General features: G+C 37.9%; 2 protein-coding genes across 4 annotated transcripts; both read left to right on the forward strand.

Annotated features, from left to right (window-relative positions):
• Positions 1 to 204: 204 nt before the first annotated feature.
• Positions 205 to 6,247, forward strand: LOC146553209 (uncharacterized). 2 transcript variants are annotated; one of them, XR_014889492.1, is made up of 5 exons: positions 205 to 352; positions 1,102 to 1,248; positions 1,334 to 1,621; positions 2,007 to 2,594; positions 4,322 to 6,247. XR_014889492.1 is itself a non-coding variant. In XM_085254464.1 (4 exons), exons 1-4 carry the CDS (start codon positions 304 to 306, stop codon positions 2,135 to 2,137), a joined length of 615 nt encoding a protein of 204 aa, XP_085110590.1. In that variant the 5' UTR covers positions 205 to 303; the 3' UTR covers positions 2,138 to 4,311. The 2 variants fall into 2 exon arrangements, 1 of the variants encoding a protein (XP_085110590.1); XM_085254464.1 differs by lacking the exon at positions 4,322 to 6,247 and having other exon boundaries at positions 2,007 to 4,311.
• Positions 6,248 to 9,543: 3,296 nt separating this feature from the next.
• LOC146553210 (SLAM family member 5-like) lies at positions 9,544 to 16,304 on the forward strand. 2 transcript variants are annotated; one of them, XM_085253816.1, is made up of 4 exons: positions 9,544 to 9,621; positions 12,324 to 12,623; positions 12,708 to 12,992; positions 15,261 to 16,304. In XM_085253816.1, exons 1-4 carry the CDS (start codon positions 9,573 to 9,575, stop codon positions 15,362 to 15,364), a joined length of 738 nt encoding a protein of 245 aa, XP_085109942.1. In that variant the 5' UTR covers positions 9,544 to 9,572; the 3' UTR covers positions 15,365 to 16,304. The 2 variants fall into 2 exon arrangements, with proteins under 2 accessions (XP_085109942.1, XP_085109943.1); XM_085253817.1 differs by lacking the exon at positions 15,261 to 16,304 and adding an exon at positions 14,349 to 15,254.
• Positions 16,305 to 16,308: the final 4 nt, after the last annotated feature.

Genomic DNA, 16,308 nt, shown 5'->3' on the forward strand with positions numbered 1-16,308 from the left:
GGAAACCGCCACCCAAGAATAAGAAACGACCTTGTAGAGAACACAACATTTTGAGAAATCACACCTGCCTGCTTGACTAGATAAGCATGTTATTTCCTTTTTTGTATGCTTCATGCTGTGTATAAATAAAGGCAGAGAGCTGCTGCAGGGTGTGTGAGTCTCCGCTGAGCTCTCACCCGTGCACGTTAAATTGCAGAAGTGTCTGAGTGTTATTTCATCACATCTGAGTGCTTGATAAAAGAATATCTCTAACACATTCATTCACAGTTCCACATTTTAGAGTCAAAGAAGTCAGATTCAACCATGTCTTTTGTTGTGATGGTGGCACTGCTGTTCTGTTCTGAGGCACTTGGTAGGAAACTTTCTAATTAAATGTAAATATCATGTGTGATTTATGACTTGTTCATTTAATAGAGCATCAGGGCAGAACTGACTATGCACATGGTTAACCTATAATATACAGTAGGTCCTATATGAACATGGAATTGAAGTGGTATGGAAGAAGAGATATTGTTTTTATCTGTTTTTACTTCATTGTTTGAAGTCTAAAAGTAGATTTGTCAGGATACATGATGCTATGGGGTGCCGTCTGTAAAGTGAAACATGCTGAAATTAACGGCAACATTTTTCCACATTTAGCTCAAAACCTTACAAAAACATGTTTTTTCAAGACATTTTTTTACAACATTTAGTAAAATATTTGTAACATTTTATATTTAAAACACAATTTTAAATGTTAAATCTAAACATTAAATGTTGAATCTGAATATTATATTTAAATCTTTCTTAACTCAGGTTGCAAATCTAATATGAAAGTTCACTCATGTACTGTATGTGGGCCATAAACACTGACAAGATCTATTCAGTAACTAGTCAGTACATTAGTACCAGTACCAAATTTGTTATATGGAGTCTTAAATAAAGAAATTTAACAGCCATGTACTTTTTTCCTAGTATACACAACATTGAAGATGGAAGTTCTTAAAATTATTTTCAATTCTTTTCATATGAATTCTAAAGTTAAGTAATTTTAGAAGATTCACGGACTATATACCTATTGTGTTTGATTTGTACAGTACTGTCATATTTACTGTTTAAAAGGGTCATACTCTGTGTTTGGAGAGGAGGATAATATAACACATGATCTTGTGGAAGCTGACCTTGATATTAATGACTGGACTGCAATTACAAATCTGAGGGACATGTTCTCTGACGACTATTTTTTTTATGGTGACTGGAAGGAAGCAGGTATGTTAGATATGTTAATAATTGAAACCAATGCTAGACTGCTGCAATATTACTAAAACTTTGCATGTCTTATATCCACCTCCAGATCCTTTGACTCCAGTTAACCTGACAGTGGACTCCGTGTTCAACAGCTCATACTCCTGCAACCTTACTGTGAGCTGTAGTACAAATTACTTTGACATCATCAGCATTTTTAAATGTGATAGCAAAACCTGCTATCAAGAGGGAGGAGAGCAAACAGAGGAAAGGTGGTGGCCCACTGCTTTTCTTCATGTCTACCTGTCAGATGGATCCATCATATGTAACCATAGCAATACAGTAAATTGGACCAAGGACATGATAGAGATTGATCGTTTTTGTCCTCAAAATGCTGGTAAGTCAGATAAACATATAAACAGTTTTTTGATAAAATTTCCCAGCTTGGAAACTGACTGTAAGCCTAAAAACATTTGTATAATATGGAAACATGCGATACATCATTGATCTGCATGTGTGAAAAACAAATTAAAGAACCAGTAATTTATTTTAAAATATCATTATAACTGACTAGTCAGTGAATGGTAACTTGCTATTTTTGATTCAGCTTTAATGTGTTAGATATATGGTTTTAATATATGGTTTATTACAGACTGTAAAACACATATAATGACAATTACATTTTGAATCAAATGGTCTCCACATCTAGTGAGAGGTATTACTGGTTTTATCCTTTCCCAATGTGCTGTAAAGTTAAAGTCTGCTTTTGCTTTGTGTTTCAGGTTCTGAGAGTTTCTCTGACGGTGTCTCTATCTGTATGGTGAAGACAGTCGTGTTCTCTGTTGGTCTGATCATCATGTTCTTTGCTGTCATCAGTGTTCACCTCATAGAGAAACTTCAGACGCAAAACTAAACAAGTAGTTCTCTGTGAACCAGTTTCACAGATCACACAAAAAAACTTTCATTAACACCAAAGCAGCTGAAACAGATTAACAACCCCCCTGCTGCTTAACTGATGACATCACTATCCTAAGTGTTTAATTGACTGGATATTTAGAAAGGAAGACATGTGGCAATGGGCTGCATGTGGTTACCTGCTCACCCACTGAACTAAACTGGCACCCAAATTTATTTTTTTTACTAGTTTAATGGAAAAAAAATACTGGCTTTAATGTAAAATAAGCAAATTTTTCATATTCTGTTAGGGAAATTAATGAGTGACACAGTTTGGATCTGTTTTGATTTTTTTTTTTGGGGGGGGGGCTTTTGTTTGCGTTGCAGGTTGTGAGTCTTTATCATCTGTGTGGTGAAGATAGTCGTATTCACATTTGGTCTGATCATCGTGTTGCTTGTCAGCACTGTAGAGAAATGTAAGAAAGAAAGATAGACAGTGCAAACTTTAAGCTATAACTATTTTTGAAGGGATCTGTGTTTTGTTTAATTTATACAGTGCAAAGAGATCATCAATATCATTTTAAAATTTTAGGAATTTGCAAATGTTTTATGAGGAATGCAGTACATGTTTTAAAACCTCTAAAAGAAAATTTACTCATCACATTTTCATTTTACACATTTGAAAGTCAACGCAAATTTTCTTCAAAAGAACTCCACAAAGCAACTAACATAAATGTGCTAATTATTTTTGATGAAATAATCAAAAGTCAAGACTCTGCATCACATTGTGAATAAATGCTTGTTAATCCTGATAAAGCTGTTTTCTGAGTTTTTATATTGAAAGCAAGTCTAAGGAGCTTGCAAAGAAAAGCGTCTGGACTTCTTTAAGTTGCTTGAAGGCATTTCACCTCTCATCTGAGAAGCTTCTTCAGTTTTAAGGGTCAAATGGTGGAGAGTCCCAGATTTAAACCCAGTGGGAGTTTCCCTCCAAAGAGGGACAAAGGACCCCCTGATGATCCTCTACCTAATCACATGAGCCAAGGTGCGAAAACAGGTGTGGGTCACAATCAGCCAGGGTTTCGGGTGAGCTCATTGTGAAACCTGGCCCCACCCTATCATGTGATTTGAAAGCAAACCAAAAGTATATATGATTCCTTTTCCCAAAAGCAGGTTTAAGGTTTTTCTTCAGTGTGAGGGGATCAACTAATAACTAAACTGTTCTAATCCCCAAAATAAAAAAAATAAAAAAATAATAATTCAGCTAGTGAACATGCCCATCTTAAACTAATTTAAAACCATCAAAGACAAACATTTCAGTCTCTGCTATCTCAAAAGTTACCACGACTGCTTTGTAGTGTCTGTAGTGTCCTAAAAATCATGTCTCATTCAAATTCACATATCAAACTGTTTCGTTAACTAAGTGTTTTAGTCGCTACTGACATAATTGAAGCAGTAAAACAAGGAATTGACAGGAAGTTGCAGAATTGCAGAAGTTTCAAAGTTCATAAATACCAGAGCTGTGAGAAGAAACCCGGCCCTGTGGCTCTGTGGAAACACTTCATGGCTTCATATCTTGGTTATAGAAAACTTGAGATTCAACAACATTTTTCTTTTTGATTAAATGATGATGATAAATGAGTAAATGTTAACATTTATAGAAATAATTAATGCTTCCTTGTGTCAGTTCAGTTTTTCTCAAACTGAACACTAAGGCAAAACTCGCAAACAAAGAGTTTGCAAAGAGCAAACCTTTTATTGTATTTTATTCTATGACTGGAAACACATGTACTAAAACTGTGTTTTTCATTACATACTGTCTGTATATTGAACAACAATCATTATATCATTCAGATTCTTTTAAGACAGAATGATATTGCAAATGCTTTTGTTGAAAGACAATCATATAGGTTGTCTGACATTTTGGGAGAAAATTATGAAAAAAACAAAATGATGTAAAAATTGTTTTAACAGCTGAAATTCAGATCAGTTTGAATATGTAACAAGGTTGTGGTGCAAACTGAAGTATGGCAAAAACAAGCTTTTCTGCTGTTCTGCTAATTGTAATTCTCTTTCTTGTTCTCCATCTGTGAAAAGATGCTACTTCCTTCATTGGGAAATTTAAAATGCTGGGTAATAATAGTAATAATTTTTTATTCGTTGGAATTCTAAATCCATCTATCTATCTTCTGCTTATCCGTGGCAGGGTCATGGGGGCAGCGGCCTAAGCAGAGAAGCCCAGACCTCCCTCTCCCCAGCCACCTCCTCCAGCTTATCCGGGGGACATCAAGGCGTTCCCAGGCCAGCAAACAACATTTGGATAACATCCACACATGCAAAACATCATTGATCTGCATGTGTGAAAAAGAACTAAGAGACCAGTAAATTATTAAACATTGTATAAGCGACTATTCAGTGAAAAGTAACTTGCTATTTTTGGTAAAGTGTGTTCAATATATGGTGCATTGTTACAGACAGTAAAACATATACAATGACAATTACATTGTGAATCAAATGGTATCTACACCCAGTGACAGGTATTACTGGTTTTATCTTATCTTATCCTGTATGGTGAAGACAGTCGTGTTTTCTGTTGGTCTAATCATTGTGGTGTCTGCTGTCATCAGTGTTCACCTCATCAAATGCAAAACTAAAGAAAAATCTATGCATAAAACTGTTCATGTACCTTTACATGCACTCCACAGGGCATGTATGATTAGCTATCAATAAAGTCCACCAAATGCTTTATTTATGAATAGAACTTCTTTTTGCTGATGTTAAAATGCTTTTTAGGATTTCTTCCTAGGAAAAATAGTGTTTGGGAGGCTAAGCAGCTTTTTGACTTTTGAATGTTTGGTTTATATCACTCTTGATTCTAGACATATTGCCTGTTTGCCATTTATTCCTGCTGGTTTTTTTATTTATATTTTATTCCAGCATAGTTGGTGTGCAGCACCTTTAATTTAGATGTAAATGTACAATAACTATTCTATTCTATTCTATTCTATTCTATTCTATTCTATTCTATTCTATGTGTTTCTTTGATATCACCAGCAGAGGGCAGTGGATGACCTGTGTTTTTGTGTTATTTTAATGTTTGTTGATCATGTGGGACCAGCACCCCAATACAGGAAGGCTGGATCGGCTTTGTGTTTAAAAAATCCTCATCTCTGATCCTATGGTTCTTACCCAGTAGGCAATGCAAAGCTAAAATAAAACATGATGGATGAGGAGACTTGCCCATTTGAACTAGCTCTCCCTCGGTTGTCTAACCCACCTAGTCTGATATAAATTGGAGCCCGAGTAGCCTTGCCTTCCCTTATCTATCAGCCACACATATTATGGCGGCTCCTCTCTAGATCAGTGCATTTGTCATATGACTGGGTTTATTTTAGTGGCCTAAACAGTTAGGCCTATAAGACCTAACCTATAAGAGCTATTTACAATAACATGGATTTATACTCAGATATCTACCTTTACTGTTTCACAAAGAGAAAGGGAATGTCCACATTTTAGACTTAAGTTGCAGGATAGTTTATTAAGGGAATTCAAAAGGGGCAAAACAAAAACAAGATTCAGAGAAATCTAAAAATCTGTTTTTACTGAAATTAAAGTGAGCTAAAAATGGCATTCAAAAAGCTCACAAAAATGACATTTGTTTTGTTTATGAACTTTTCGTGTACATATGCATTCAAAACCTTTTTTTTTTTAGAAAAATAGATACATCCAGAGACAAGATAGTAATCGTTTTACTAGGAGCAAGGTGAACGGCAACTGCAAGATATTATATCACAGATCTACATTCGGTCAGTCAGCTTTTTCCATAAAGGCTTGCCATCTGTGGAACACTTCCAACCGAAATCAAATTGATCACAGACATCAGATCCTTTACACTGCAGGTTAAAGTTTGGTTAAAGGGAAATCAGAGATGCAGTCATTTTAACTAATGATTTTAATTTTATTTTAAATTATTGTCTGTTAATTGTAATTGTATTTATAATGTAATTTGGTTTTATGAAAATGTATTTTTAATTGTAAAATGTACCTATTTTGATTGTAAGCCCAACAAGGGACAATTGTTGAAAATTAGCAATAGCTCTAAACTTATGTGCGTTACATCAGTTTCATGTTTTGTACTTGGACTATGTTAAACTGCACTGTCCCTTTTAAATAAAATAAATAATAAAATAAATACAGTAATATTAACTGAATACAACATCACGGTTCAAGGTAAGTATTGCAACTTGTCACACATTGATGGAGAGTAACCACTGATGTGTATTTTACATTAAACACCTCCTCCCCCCTCAGATCCAGTGTCACCGGTCGACCTGACCGTCAATTCTGTGTCGAGCAGCTCAGACTCGTGTAACCTCACTGTGACCTGCAGCACAAAGCACGCTCACATCAGCAGCATTTTTACATGTGACACCACAACCTGCTATCAGGAAGGAGGAGGAGAGCAATCAGAGGTTACAACCTCAGGTGCTTCTCTCCATGTTTACCTGTCAAATCTATCAGTCATCTGTGACCATAGCAACCAGGTCAGCTGGACCAGAGACATGAAGAACATTGAACATATTTGTGCACTACTGGCTGGTAAGACTGAAAGAGAAAATGTTGATGATGATCATTTAGATGTTTTTTCTTAAAATAACACTTCTTTCATTTAAAGAAATTAATTATTGACGTGACCTTCTCACACCAAGAGTGAAATATAACTTCACAGAAAGAGAATTAATATTTTTCTGGATGCTATTTTATTGTTTTTGACCACTAGTTTAAGAGTAAAACAAGCAAATAAAGTTATTTGTATACCTGGTTTGCACATTGTCGGTCTATAAAAAAGACAAAACAATCACTACTAGTCAAATTCTGTAAGAGAAATTAATTGTTCTTTACATCTGATTGACTCGGAGTTTAATCTGTTTTTATATTTAAGGTCTTTTGATTATTTTGTTTGTTTGTTTGTTTGTTTGTTTGTTTGTTTGACTTTGTGTTGCAGGTTGTGGGAGTCTCTGTGATGGTATATCTGTCTGTGTGGTAAAGACGGTTGTTTTCTCTGTGCATCTAATCATCATGGTGTTTGCTGTCATTAGTGTCCACATCACAGAGAAAGTTGAGAGGCAAAAAATAAATAGTGCATCAATTACACCGTACATATAGTTCACAGCCTTCTTTTTAAAAAAACGTCTTCTCTAACCACTTGTATCCTGTTTCATTGTTTGTAATTTGTTGCATATGCTGTATAAAACCCATATATATGCTCTGAGTGTTGTTCATTCCCTATGCTACAAAAATATAAATATGATTTAGGAATTTTGAAAACAAGACTTTGGAAGTATTTTATGATAAAGTTTTATAGTTTTACAGACTAGAATTTACTTATATTCACTCATCACTTGATAATTTTATACTAAATGTAAAATTAATTAAAGTGCAAACAAAGTACATATAAACATGGTCATGTCAAAATGGGTCAAAAAAGATATTTGTGATAAAAGTGCTAAATAATTTATAAAAAATAAAGGTTATGTATCACTTTTTAAAGAAAATTGTGTTTTTAACGTTTTTTCTTAAATACAAGTTTCTTCTCTCTTGGATCGGCTGGAGTGTGTTTCTGATTTCTTTTCCCCCCCACAATGCAGGATTAACATCTCTGAACCCTGAACTTTCTTCAATGTAACCAGAAGAGGGCAGCGAGTGACTTGTGATGTGGGCTGCAGGGAGATCATAAGTTTAGAAATTTTATTTTCAGCTGTTAATATATAAACGTTTTTCTTTTTCTTCTTTTTGCCTGTCCCATTTGGTTCTTTAGCCGTCAGAATTGTTGTCTGAAGACCAACAAGGATACCCAATGGATTTACTTTGCCAAATGGATCATCACGGCCTTGCCGTATTGGTCCATTTGATCAACCTTTGTTGTTATTATTTATTTTATTTTATTTTCAGTTGTTACAGACGGGACAGACATGACTGAGGGATAGGAAAGGGAGAAAGAAAGATGAAGGAAAAGAAAAACAGAAGGGAAGAGGGACAGTGAGAAAGGGTGCTTAAAAAGAGAAAGAAGAGGAAAAAAAATCTCCTGGATCACCTGTTGAGAGAAAAAGAGGAGAAAACAAGCAAAAAAAAGTGTACACAGCAGTAAATACTAAATATTGAATGTTACTGTGTAGCAAGCAGGACCGACAGTGCACAATGTGCTTGGAAATAGCAGCCAATAGAGGTGTAGTTTATGTCTATGAACAGTGAACACCCGTGTGCACACCTGTGTGGATCAGCGCGCTTGTATTCAAAAGGTTTCTGCATGTAATGGTCTGCTAGAGGATGTAGAGAGCCATAGCCCCGTCCCCCAGGGCATGAAGCAGGCATGGAGGAGATCCAGGCTCCAGACATCCAGAGGTCCCAGAGTGCGAGAGCCCAAGGAGGACCACCGGAGGGGCATCCGTGCCACCCTCCTGGGAAGAGCTGAGGAGAGCCCCAGATGAGGGGTCACCCAGTTGCCACGAAGCAGAAGCCAGAGGGGGTTGCAGTGGCGTGCCAGAGTGAAGCGAGCCACAGGCCCAGAGGCCGGAGGCCCGAGGGCCCCCTTTGCCCCGGAAGAGGCCTGACCGAGCAACAGGCACCAGGCCCCGCCAAGTAGTCACCGGGAGTGAGCTAGTACATACTTGAGCGCCCAGCCCCGGACACCAAGAACCACCAACGCACCGACCCCTGAGGGCATCAGTCACCGGCAGGGAGTGTGGTGAGGGGAGATAGGCCTTTGGAGGGCCTGGGAGTTCCCAGAGAGGTGGAGTGTAAGACCCGACCTGACATATAAACACAGACAAACAGGCATTCCCACCCTCATGCACACATATACAAATACTCAGCACTCATATAAACGTTTCTCATTTATGTTTGGTTGGGGGGATTTTGGTGACATTCATAACTACTGTATAGGACAATTCCAGCAAGAACTCAATCCAGAATTTTACATTATCAATGAAAAACCCACAGATATCCTGATATTTCATGAAGTCAATTCCTGCAGCTTAAATGCATTCAGATCAGACCTCTTCTGCTTTGATCGGCTTGATTGGACTCTGTCTTTAAAACTCCTGTAATCTCATCGTGACTTGCAGTGCACGGGACTCGCACCTTAGCTCACTAACTCTCACACATTACCCCAAAAATCTGCAGGAAGAAGAATAAAAGTTTGTTCGTGCAGGCTGATACGGGTCAGACTGAGTCATGGCTTCTGTTTTGTTGTCTCTTTCTGCTCAAAGGTAGTGTTACTGTGAAACCGTGGCTATCTCAGAGCTAAAACTAGCACAGCTCACAGATAGTTCACTTTTGCACTGTTGGTCTGTTTAGAGGAAGAACAGAGTTGTGAGAAGGGGCTGACCCTGTTCTGCTGTCAGTGGTGTAAAACACTTCCACGTTGTTGCATTTCAGAGAAACCTCGAGACTCTAGAATGTTTTTCTTTGTGATTGTTGTGTTGCTGTCCTGCACTGAGGCTGAAGGTAGGAAAAAAATGTCTAAATATTAGCACACATATAGTAGCAGTATATAACAACTGCTTCTTTAATTCAACAGGGACAGAACTGACAACGATGAAAAGTTCAAATGTTTTCTTTTATAATAGTGTTCACTACAAAACGTATCTTTCAATTTATTGCAGAAGGTAAAAGACTTGATTAATGTCTCAAACTACATTAGTCAAGAGTTTAATCAGAGCTGTGTCTTTGACAGGCTGAATAAGCTCTGACAAGTTAGTCCATCTAAAAATAGTCACTTCCTCTTTCTTGCAGTCACTCTGCTTCCTGGTTCTGAAAGAAAATAAAACCAACACATCCGAAGCACATCCAATGAGCTTATGTACCCTGGTAAACCAGTGTGTCCTAACAGGCCAATTTTGTTTTAGGTGAGAGGGGAGGAAGAAAACATTATGGAAGAAATGTCACTGTGTCTCAGATAATGTTTTTCAAAATAGTTCTCTGTCCTGGGTGAAGATGTGCTATTGAATTGATAAAAGAGAAGTAGTTTAAATGGAGAATTTTGAGAATTATTAAGCACTGTCCTGTTATATGAGTTATATGTTTGCTATTTCAAGCAAAGAGTATAAGATACATTTATCTGAAAAGTTCAAAACAACATCGCAGTTTAAGGCTGATTTCAGGCACAGATGAGGAGCAACTGCTAACAACTTTTCATATTTTGACCTCTTAAAAACACTGAACTGTGTAAAATCTTACCCTGCTATAAAAGAGGTATTAGAGCTGTTTAATAATTCATTGTAAAGCAACAAATTCCCCATTAATTTCCAATCATGATAAAAACAAACACTATAAAAATAATTAAAACAAATCAGGTGTGAGTAGAAGACTTTACGTCTTACGTGTCTCTTTAGGTCTTTATAGGGTCTGAAAATGTGCTTGTACTTCATGGAACAGACTTCATCCGCCATCTGTTGTAGTAGTGAAATAGAAACTTAATTTACTACCAAAAAACAGTTATTATCAAGATGCAATAGTGTTTGACAGTGGTGAAGGATAGGAGGAGTTGCAGACTGGAAACAGACAGTTTGGGTCTAACATTAAGGCTTTCAAATGTTGTATAACTTTATCTCAGTCTTCTTTTAATTTTTCATGGTTGATTCCTTCATTGATGATTTTTGGTTAAATTTGGTGACAACACTTACAACATCAACACTAATGAAAAAAACAGTTACCCACTATAATAATTTTATCTCACTGAGCACTAAATCAGAGAATCAGAAAGTTGAAAGGTGGGGGTGGACAAAAAAATGACAAATATGTTTTTTTAAATGTGTGGGAGGCCAAGAATGCAACTTTCAAAGTAATCCTAACTGTCCTGACCTTTGGTTGACGTATAAACTAGAATGAAAGATTGCTGGAACTCTTTCACAGCTGTTAATTTAGTAATAAGCAGTGTAGGGACCAGAGATGGGCAGTAACGCGTTACTTGTACTTGTAAACCCCCAGTTTTGCCAGGGGTCAGGTAGGGCATTAACAGGGAACAAAGAAATACTTTTCTTTCTTATTCTCATTTAAAATATCTAGCTTTTATTAAATAATTATCTGAATCTTACAAGAAACGATTGATAGGTTGATGCATATATACAATCAAAACAGTGTACATCACTGTCACAACAGCGTTTGTTTTCATTCAAAGACTGTATGATTTTTCCTATAATGGTGGGCTGGTCTCTAGTCAAAATGCCCAGGCCGATTTTTTGTCCCAGTCCAGCCCTGTATGCAGCTCACCTTCAGTCTAGTGTTGCTTACATCTTTCTATTTGGAAGGCAGAATTTCCAAGTTCTGAGTACAATCGAAAGCACCACGACTGCAGTTTTCGTGTTGGATGTAAAAAGCGCACATGATGCTGTGACGTAGGCTAGAATCATGGCGATGGTCCAGGCATGGGATTTCTCTCGTGGAAATAAGCACATTATTTTTTCCTTTCTATTGGTAGGTGGCACAGTGCACTTGTGGCAAGTAAGCAAGCTAGAAGACTGGCAGTCTTGCTGGGTATCCAGTTACGGAAGCAACACATTAACAAGAGAATTCTGAGAATAACCAAAATTACCTTCCCTAGTAACTAGTTACTTTGAAAGTAACGAGTAACTTGAAATAACTGAGTTACTTTTGATAGAAGTAACTAGTAATGTAACTAAGTTACTAATTTAAAGTAACTTACCCAAAACTGGTAATAAGACTTGATATATTTGGTCATATCTCAAGATATGAGAGGTGGGCTGTCCGAAGTGAGATGGAAGCTGTATCTCATAACAAGTTCAGGTTTTCCACAACAGCTTTATCTGAAATGTGAAACTGATTATTGTTTGGTGGATGCTAAAAACCCAAGCAGTTAGCTGTGACTAAACAATAATGAAAATAATCAAACAATAGGGAAGAGCAGCAGGTGGTGTCAGGGGAGGTTGACCAACAAAGATGGTGTCCATCACAAACTCATCCCTCCCCCTGTGTGAGTAGGCTACCAGGACCTGACCAAAGGTGTGCAGAGCAGCAGAAGGCAGGTGAAAAGCTGCGGTGAAAAAAATATAACAAAAGAACCAAAATCTTCACAACACTGCAACGCTGTGTCAGGTCCTTTTTGTGTTGCATTTGTGTTTGATTTTGATTTAACATAATTGCAGCTGGATGTTCGTGACTGATATTTTTTGTTTTTCCTTTTCTTTTAGGTCTCCAACATGTGTTTGTGCTGCATGGAAACGACTTACACTTGGATACAGAGAAACCTTTTAAACTTGACGAACAGACAGATTTGTTCTGGAAAGTTAATTCCAGTAACAATATAGCTAGATGTGGTTTTAATAGAGATCCAGTCGTGTATATCAAATATGCAGGAAGGGCTGAGCTGTTTGGACCAAATTGCTCTTTGAAATTAAAGAATGTTCAACACAGTGACAGTGGAGATTATAAAGCAGTTGTGGTTGGCGAACGAGAGCAAAGGGTAGCTGAATACAAGGTCATAGTTCAAGGTAGGTTTCTATTTTCATTATTACTTTGAAATGTTGACACGTCATAGGCCTGTTTTTAATACTTTCACACCTCTTGTTCCCCAGATCCAGCCACTCCTGCCAAACTGACAGTGGAGTCTGTGTCCAAGAGCTCAGACTCCTGTAACCTGACTGTGACCTGCAGCACAGTGGACTTTAACATCAGCAGTAGTTTTAGATGTGATGGTAAAATCTGCTCTCATGCAGAAGAAAAGGATTTGAAAGCCACAAAAGAATTTTCCTCTTTAAGTGTTTACCTGCAGCAAGACACCATTTACTGTAATCACAGCAACCAAGTGAGCTGGAATCAGACCATGAAGGTGCTCAAATCTTACTGTGAAACAGAGACAGGTGAGAATAAAGTTCATAATAATGAATGAAAAACTGAAATAACCAGATTTTTAAAGGACTTGCTGTGTGATGTTTGCATGTTGTCCCCATGTCTAATTACATATCTTTGGATTGTGATAGAAAGCACCCACAATCCAGTCCAAATACTTGAATTGTCACCTCATTGTTCTGACACACAACACCAAACTATCCACAACACAACACTCTAACTACACAAAACAGCATTTTAACTACACACTCCAAACACGCTAAACTAAAATCTCTCACATCTCCAAACTCTCTCTCTCTCCATCACTCCTAAAACTTCCTCCTCTTTCTAAACAACCAAATGTCATGTTGCCATAGCACTTTTTCATTGGTCAACATTGTACATTTTTCCACCAACACGAAAGGGCTGTTTTTAGTTTTTTTATTTTTTGCTCATAAGCAGAGAATGCTCGCTAGCGCTGTCCTTAGACAGTAAACGTGACGAAACTATTCAGGAAAAAACACGTGTATATATTGTTTATCATGACTCTGGTTTTACGTGGCCTATCAACACAATTTAAAAACTGGCAAATATCACCTTGTTGCTTTGTCATCTTAAAGTGGTCATGTGATTGGCTTACCACGACTACTTTATTCTTCCTCAGTCAAACAGCAGCAATCATGCGATTGTTTTGCCCTCTAGCTCCAGGTGTTGTGGCAAAAATTGATCGTTGGGCAGAAAGTGATTGCCGTCCGCGGGAGCACGCGCAGCTGCTTAAAGCTTTAGGGCCCAGATTACTTATGTAGTCAGCTACTTCCATGCAACTGATATTACGTGCGGTAAGATGAATGAAGCTTCAACCGTCTGTTTGTTGAAAAATAGTAACGTGACCGCATTTTCTTGTTAGTAACGGTAACGGCGTTGTAACAATAGAAATTCATTGTGAGGAACTAAATTTTTTTTAGTTCCTCACAATGAATTGAAAAATAACTGAAAAGAAAATGTTAATTTCTAATACTTTGCTGGCAGTGACACCATGAAGTCTTCAACTCATGGACATCACCAGATGCTGGGTTTTCTCCTGTTGTTGCTCTGCCAGGTTTTTACTGCAGAGGCTTTCAGTCGCTGTTTGTTTGTGGGCCTTTCTTCTCTTTATGGTAGACCTAGATACTTCTACCTCCTGGAGTTTGTTGTTCACTTTGTTGGCTGTAAAAACGATTCTGTGATTAGCCACCACTGTTGTCTTCCGTGGACATCCAGGTTGTTTTGTATTGCTGAGTTGACTAGTGCTTTCTTTCGTTATTTCTCAGGATGAACCAAATTGTTGATTTTGCCACTCCTCCTAATATTGTAGTATTTTCTCAAATGGGATTTTTCTGTTTTTGCAGCTTAAGGATGTTGTTTCACCTGCATGGAGAGCTCCTTTGACTGCATGTTGTCTGTTGACAGCAAAATGTTCCAAACACAAGCACCACACCTTAGATCAGCTCCAGGCCTTTTATCTGCTTAATTGATATACGAAGGAATTGCTCACACCTGTCCATGAAATAGCCTTCGAGTCAATTGTCCAATTATGTTTGGTCTCTTTAAAAAGAGTGTGGGACATGTTAAGGAGCTAAAACTCCTAAACCCTTCATGCAAGCTGAGTCTACAAATTATGTCCATGTCCATCATATAACTACAATTGGAATATGTTTCAGTAAACATGTAAAAAAAAATGTGTCAGTGTCCAAATATATATGGACCTAACTGTAGATACACTTCAGTCCTCAATGTGTCCTCTGTCATGGTGTCACTTGCTGCACTCCGTGTTGTTTGCTGTCAGTCCTGTGAATGTCCTAGTGATGCTGCCTTTTGGTTTTGAATATTTTTTGGAATCTAATTTAGTCACAATAAAGGCTCGCTTTTTCTCTGTGTGGCGGGGCGTGGCCTGCGGTGCCATGCAGGGAAGGCGGACGCACCTGCACGGCATCTGCAATCACGCCCCGCCGACTTAAATATTATATTGGGTCCTGTGGTTGGGGTTTTTGTTGCTATGTTGAGCTGGCAGCGGGAGAGCTGCAGCTCTGGGTGCGAATGTACAGCAACCATGAAAGTATTAATAAAGTATGCTGCAAAGCATGAACGTGCACCTGGGTCTGCCGTGGTCATTTACACTCTGGAATGCTAAATACAGTTGGGATACATTCAGAAATAAATTAACTGTATTTCTGAAATGTAAAAGATTTCTTGAGTCAGACAAAAGAAACTGTACTTTGAATTTACTTAGTGTGTTTCATTATTTCTGCTCATGTCTGCAGGTATCTCCATCTGTGTGGTGAAGACATTCGTGTTCTCTGTTGGTCTGATCATCATGGTGATTGCTGTGATCAGTGTCCACATTATGGAGAAGATTAAGAAGTGAAAATAAAGAAGAGGCTTTCCACGTACACACATAGCTAATACACTTTTAGAAAATGTTGAAGTTATAGATACCAGTGGTAGATAACTACACAGGTTCCACAATCAGAGAGAAAGAAACAGAGAGAGAGTGCAGGACAGACAGACAGGTGACAGTCTCAGGTGTACACACTGCTACAAAACAGCACCAGAGAAGGAGGATTTAGTGTTTGTGTCATTACGAGTGCTAAACAAGAAGAGTTCCCAGATGGTACAGTGGACACATGTGTGACTCCTGTGATTAAAGCATCTTTCTTTCAGCTTAAGGAGTGAACCGTCAGCTGACTGACATGACTGACTTTAATTACGCATAAAATCATCACATTCTCTGTAAGATTAAAGTCAGCTATTGAACGGCGAATATTTTGAAGTGAAGGCATTAAAACCAAGTTAGTACAAACGTCACTAATGTCACATAACTTTCCCGACATGTTGCCAACAGTAATGTTTTAATGTTCTTCATTATAAAAAAATTTGCGCATAAATAAGTGACATAATATTCAGTACTTCTGGAAGTTTACTCTTCGTCCGCTCCGCTTCCACCGTTTTTTTTCGGCAAAATTATCCAAACCACCGCCGCGCTATGAAGTCTGGGATATGTTGGGCCATGAAGGCTACACAGACCCATCCTTAAAATTCAGGGAAATTAAGGACGCATTTGAGGGCCGCATTTCGAGCAGCCTTTGAATTGGGACAGTCTTTGTCGTGTCGGTGTGACATAATCGGCCTTAAAATGCGGCCTTTAAGGCTGCAGACCCCAAATCCGGTCATTGGTACTTCCTGGCTTGTGTAGTTACTAGGTAACAAAAGCTCAACACTGCCCCTAGCGTCCTGGAGCACTTCCGTTGTGTTTTGAATTTTGCATGTGTTTTGGAGTTTGCGCGTGTTTTGGGGTTTGCACGTGTTTTG

The sequence above is a fragment of the Mchenga conophoros genome, linkage group LG18 (assembly GCF_057382185.1).
Source record: "Mchenga conophoros isolate Kocher_MC1m ecotype Shallow Benthic linkage group LG18, M_conophoros_male_GT1.1, whole genome shotgun sequence".
In the NCBI taxonomy this organism is placed as follows: domain Eukaryota; kingdom Metazoa; phylum Chordata; class Actinopteri; order Cichliformes; family Cichlidae; genus Mchenga; species Mchenga conophoros.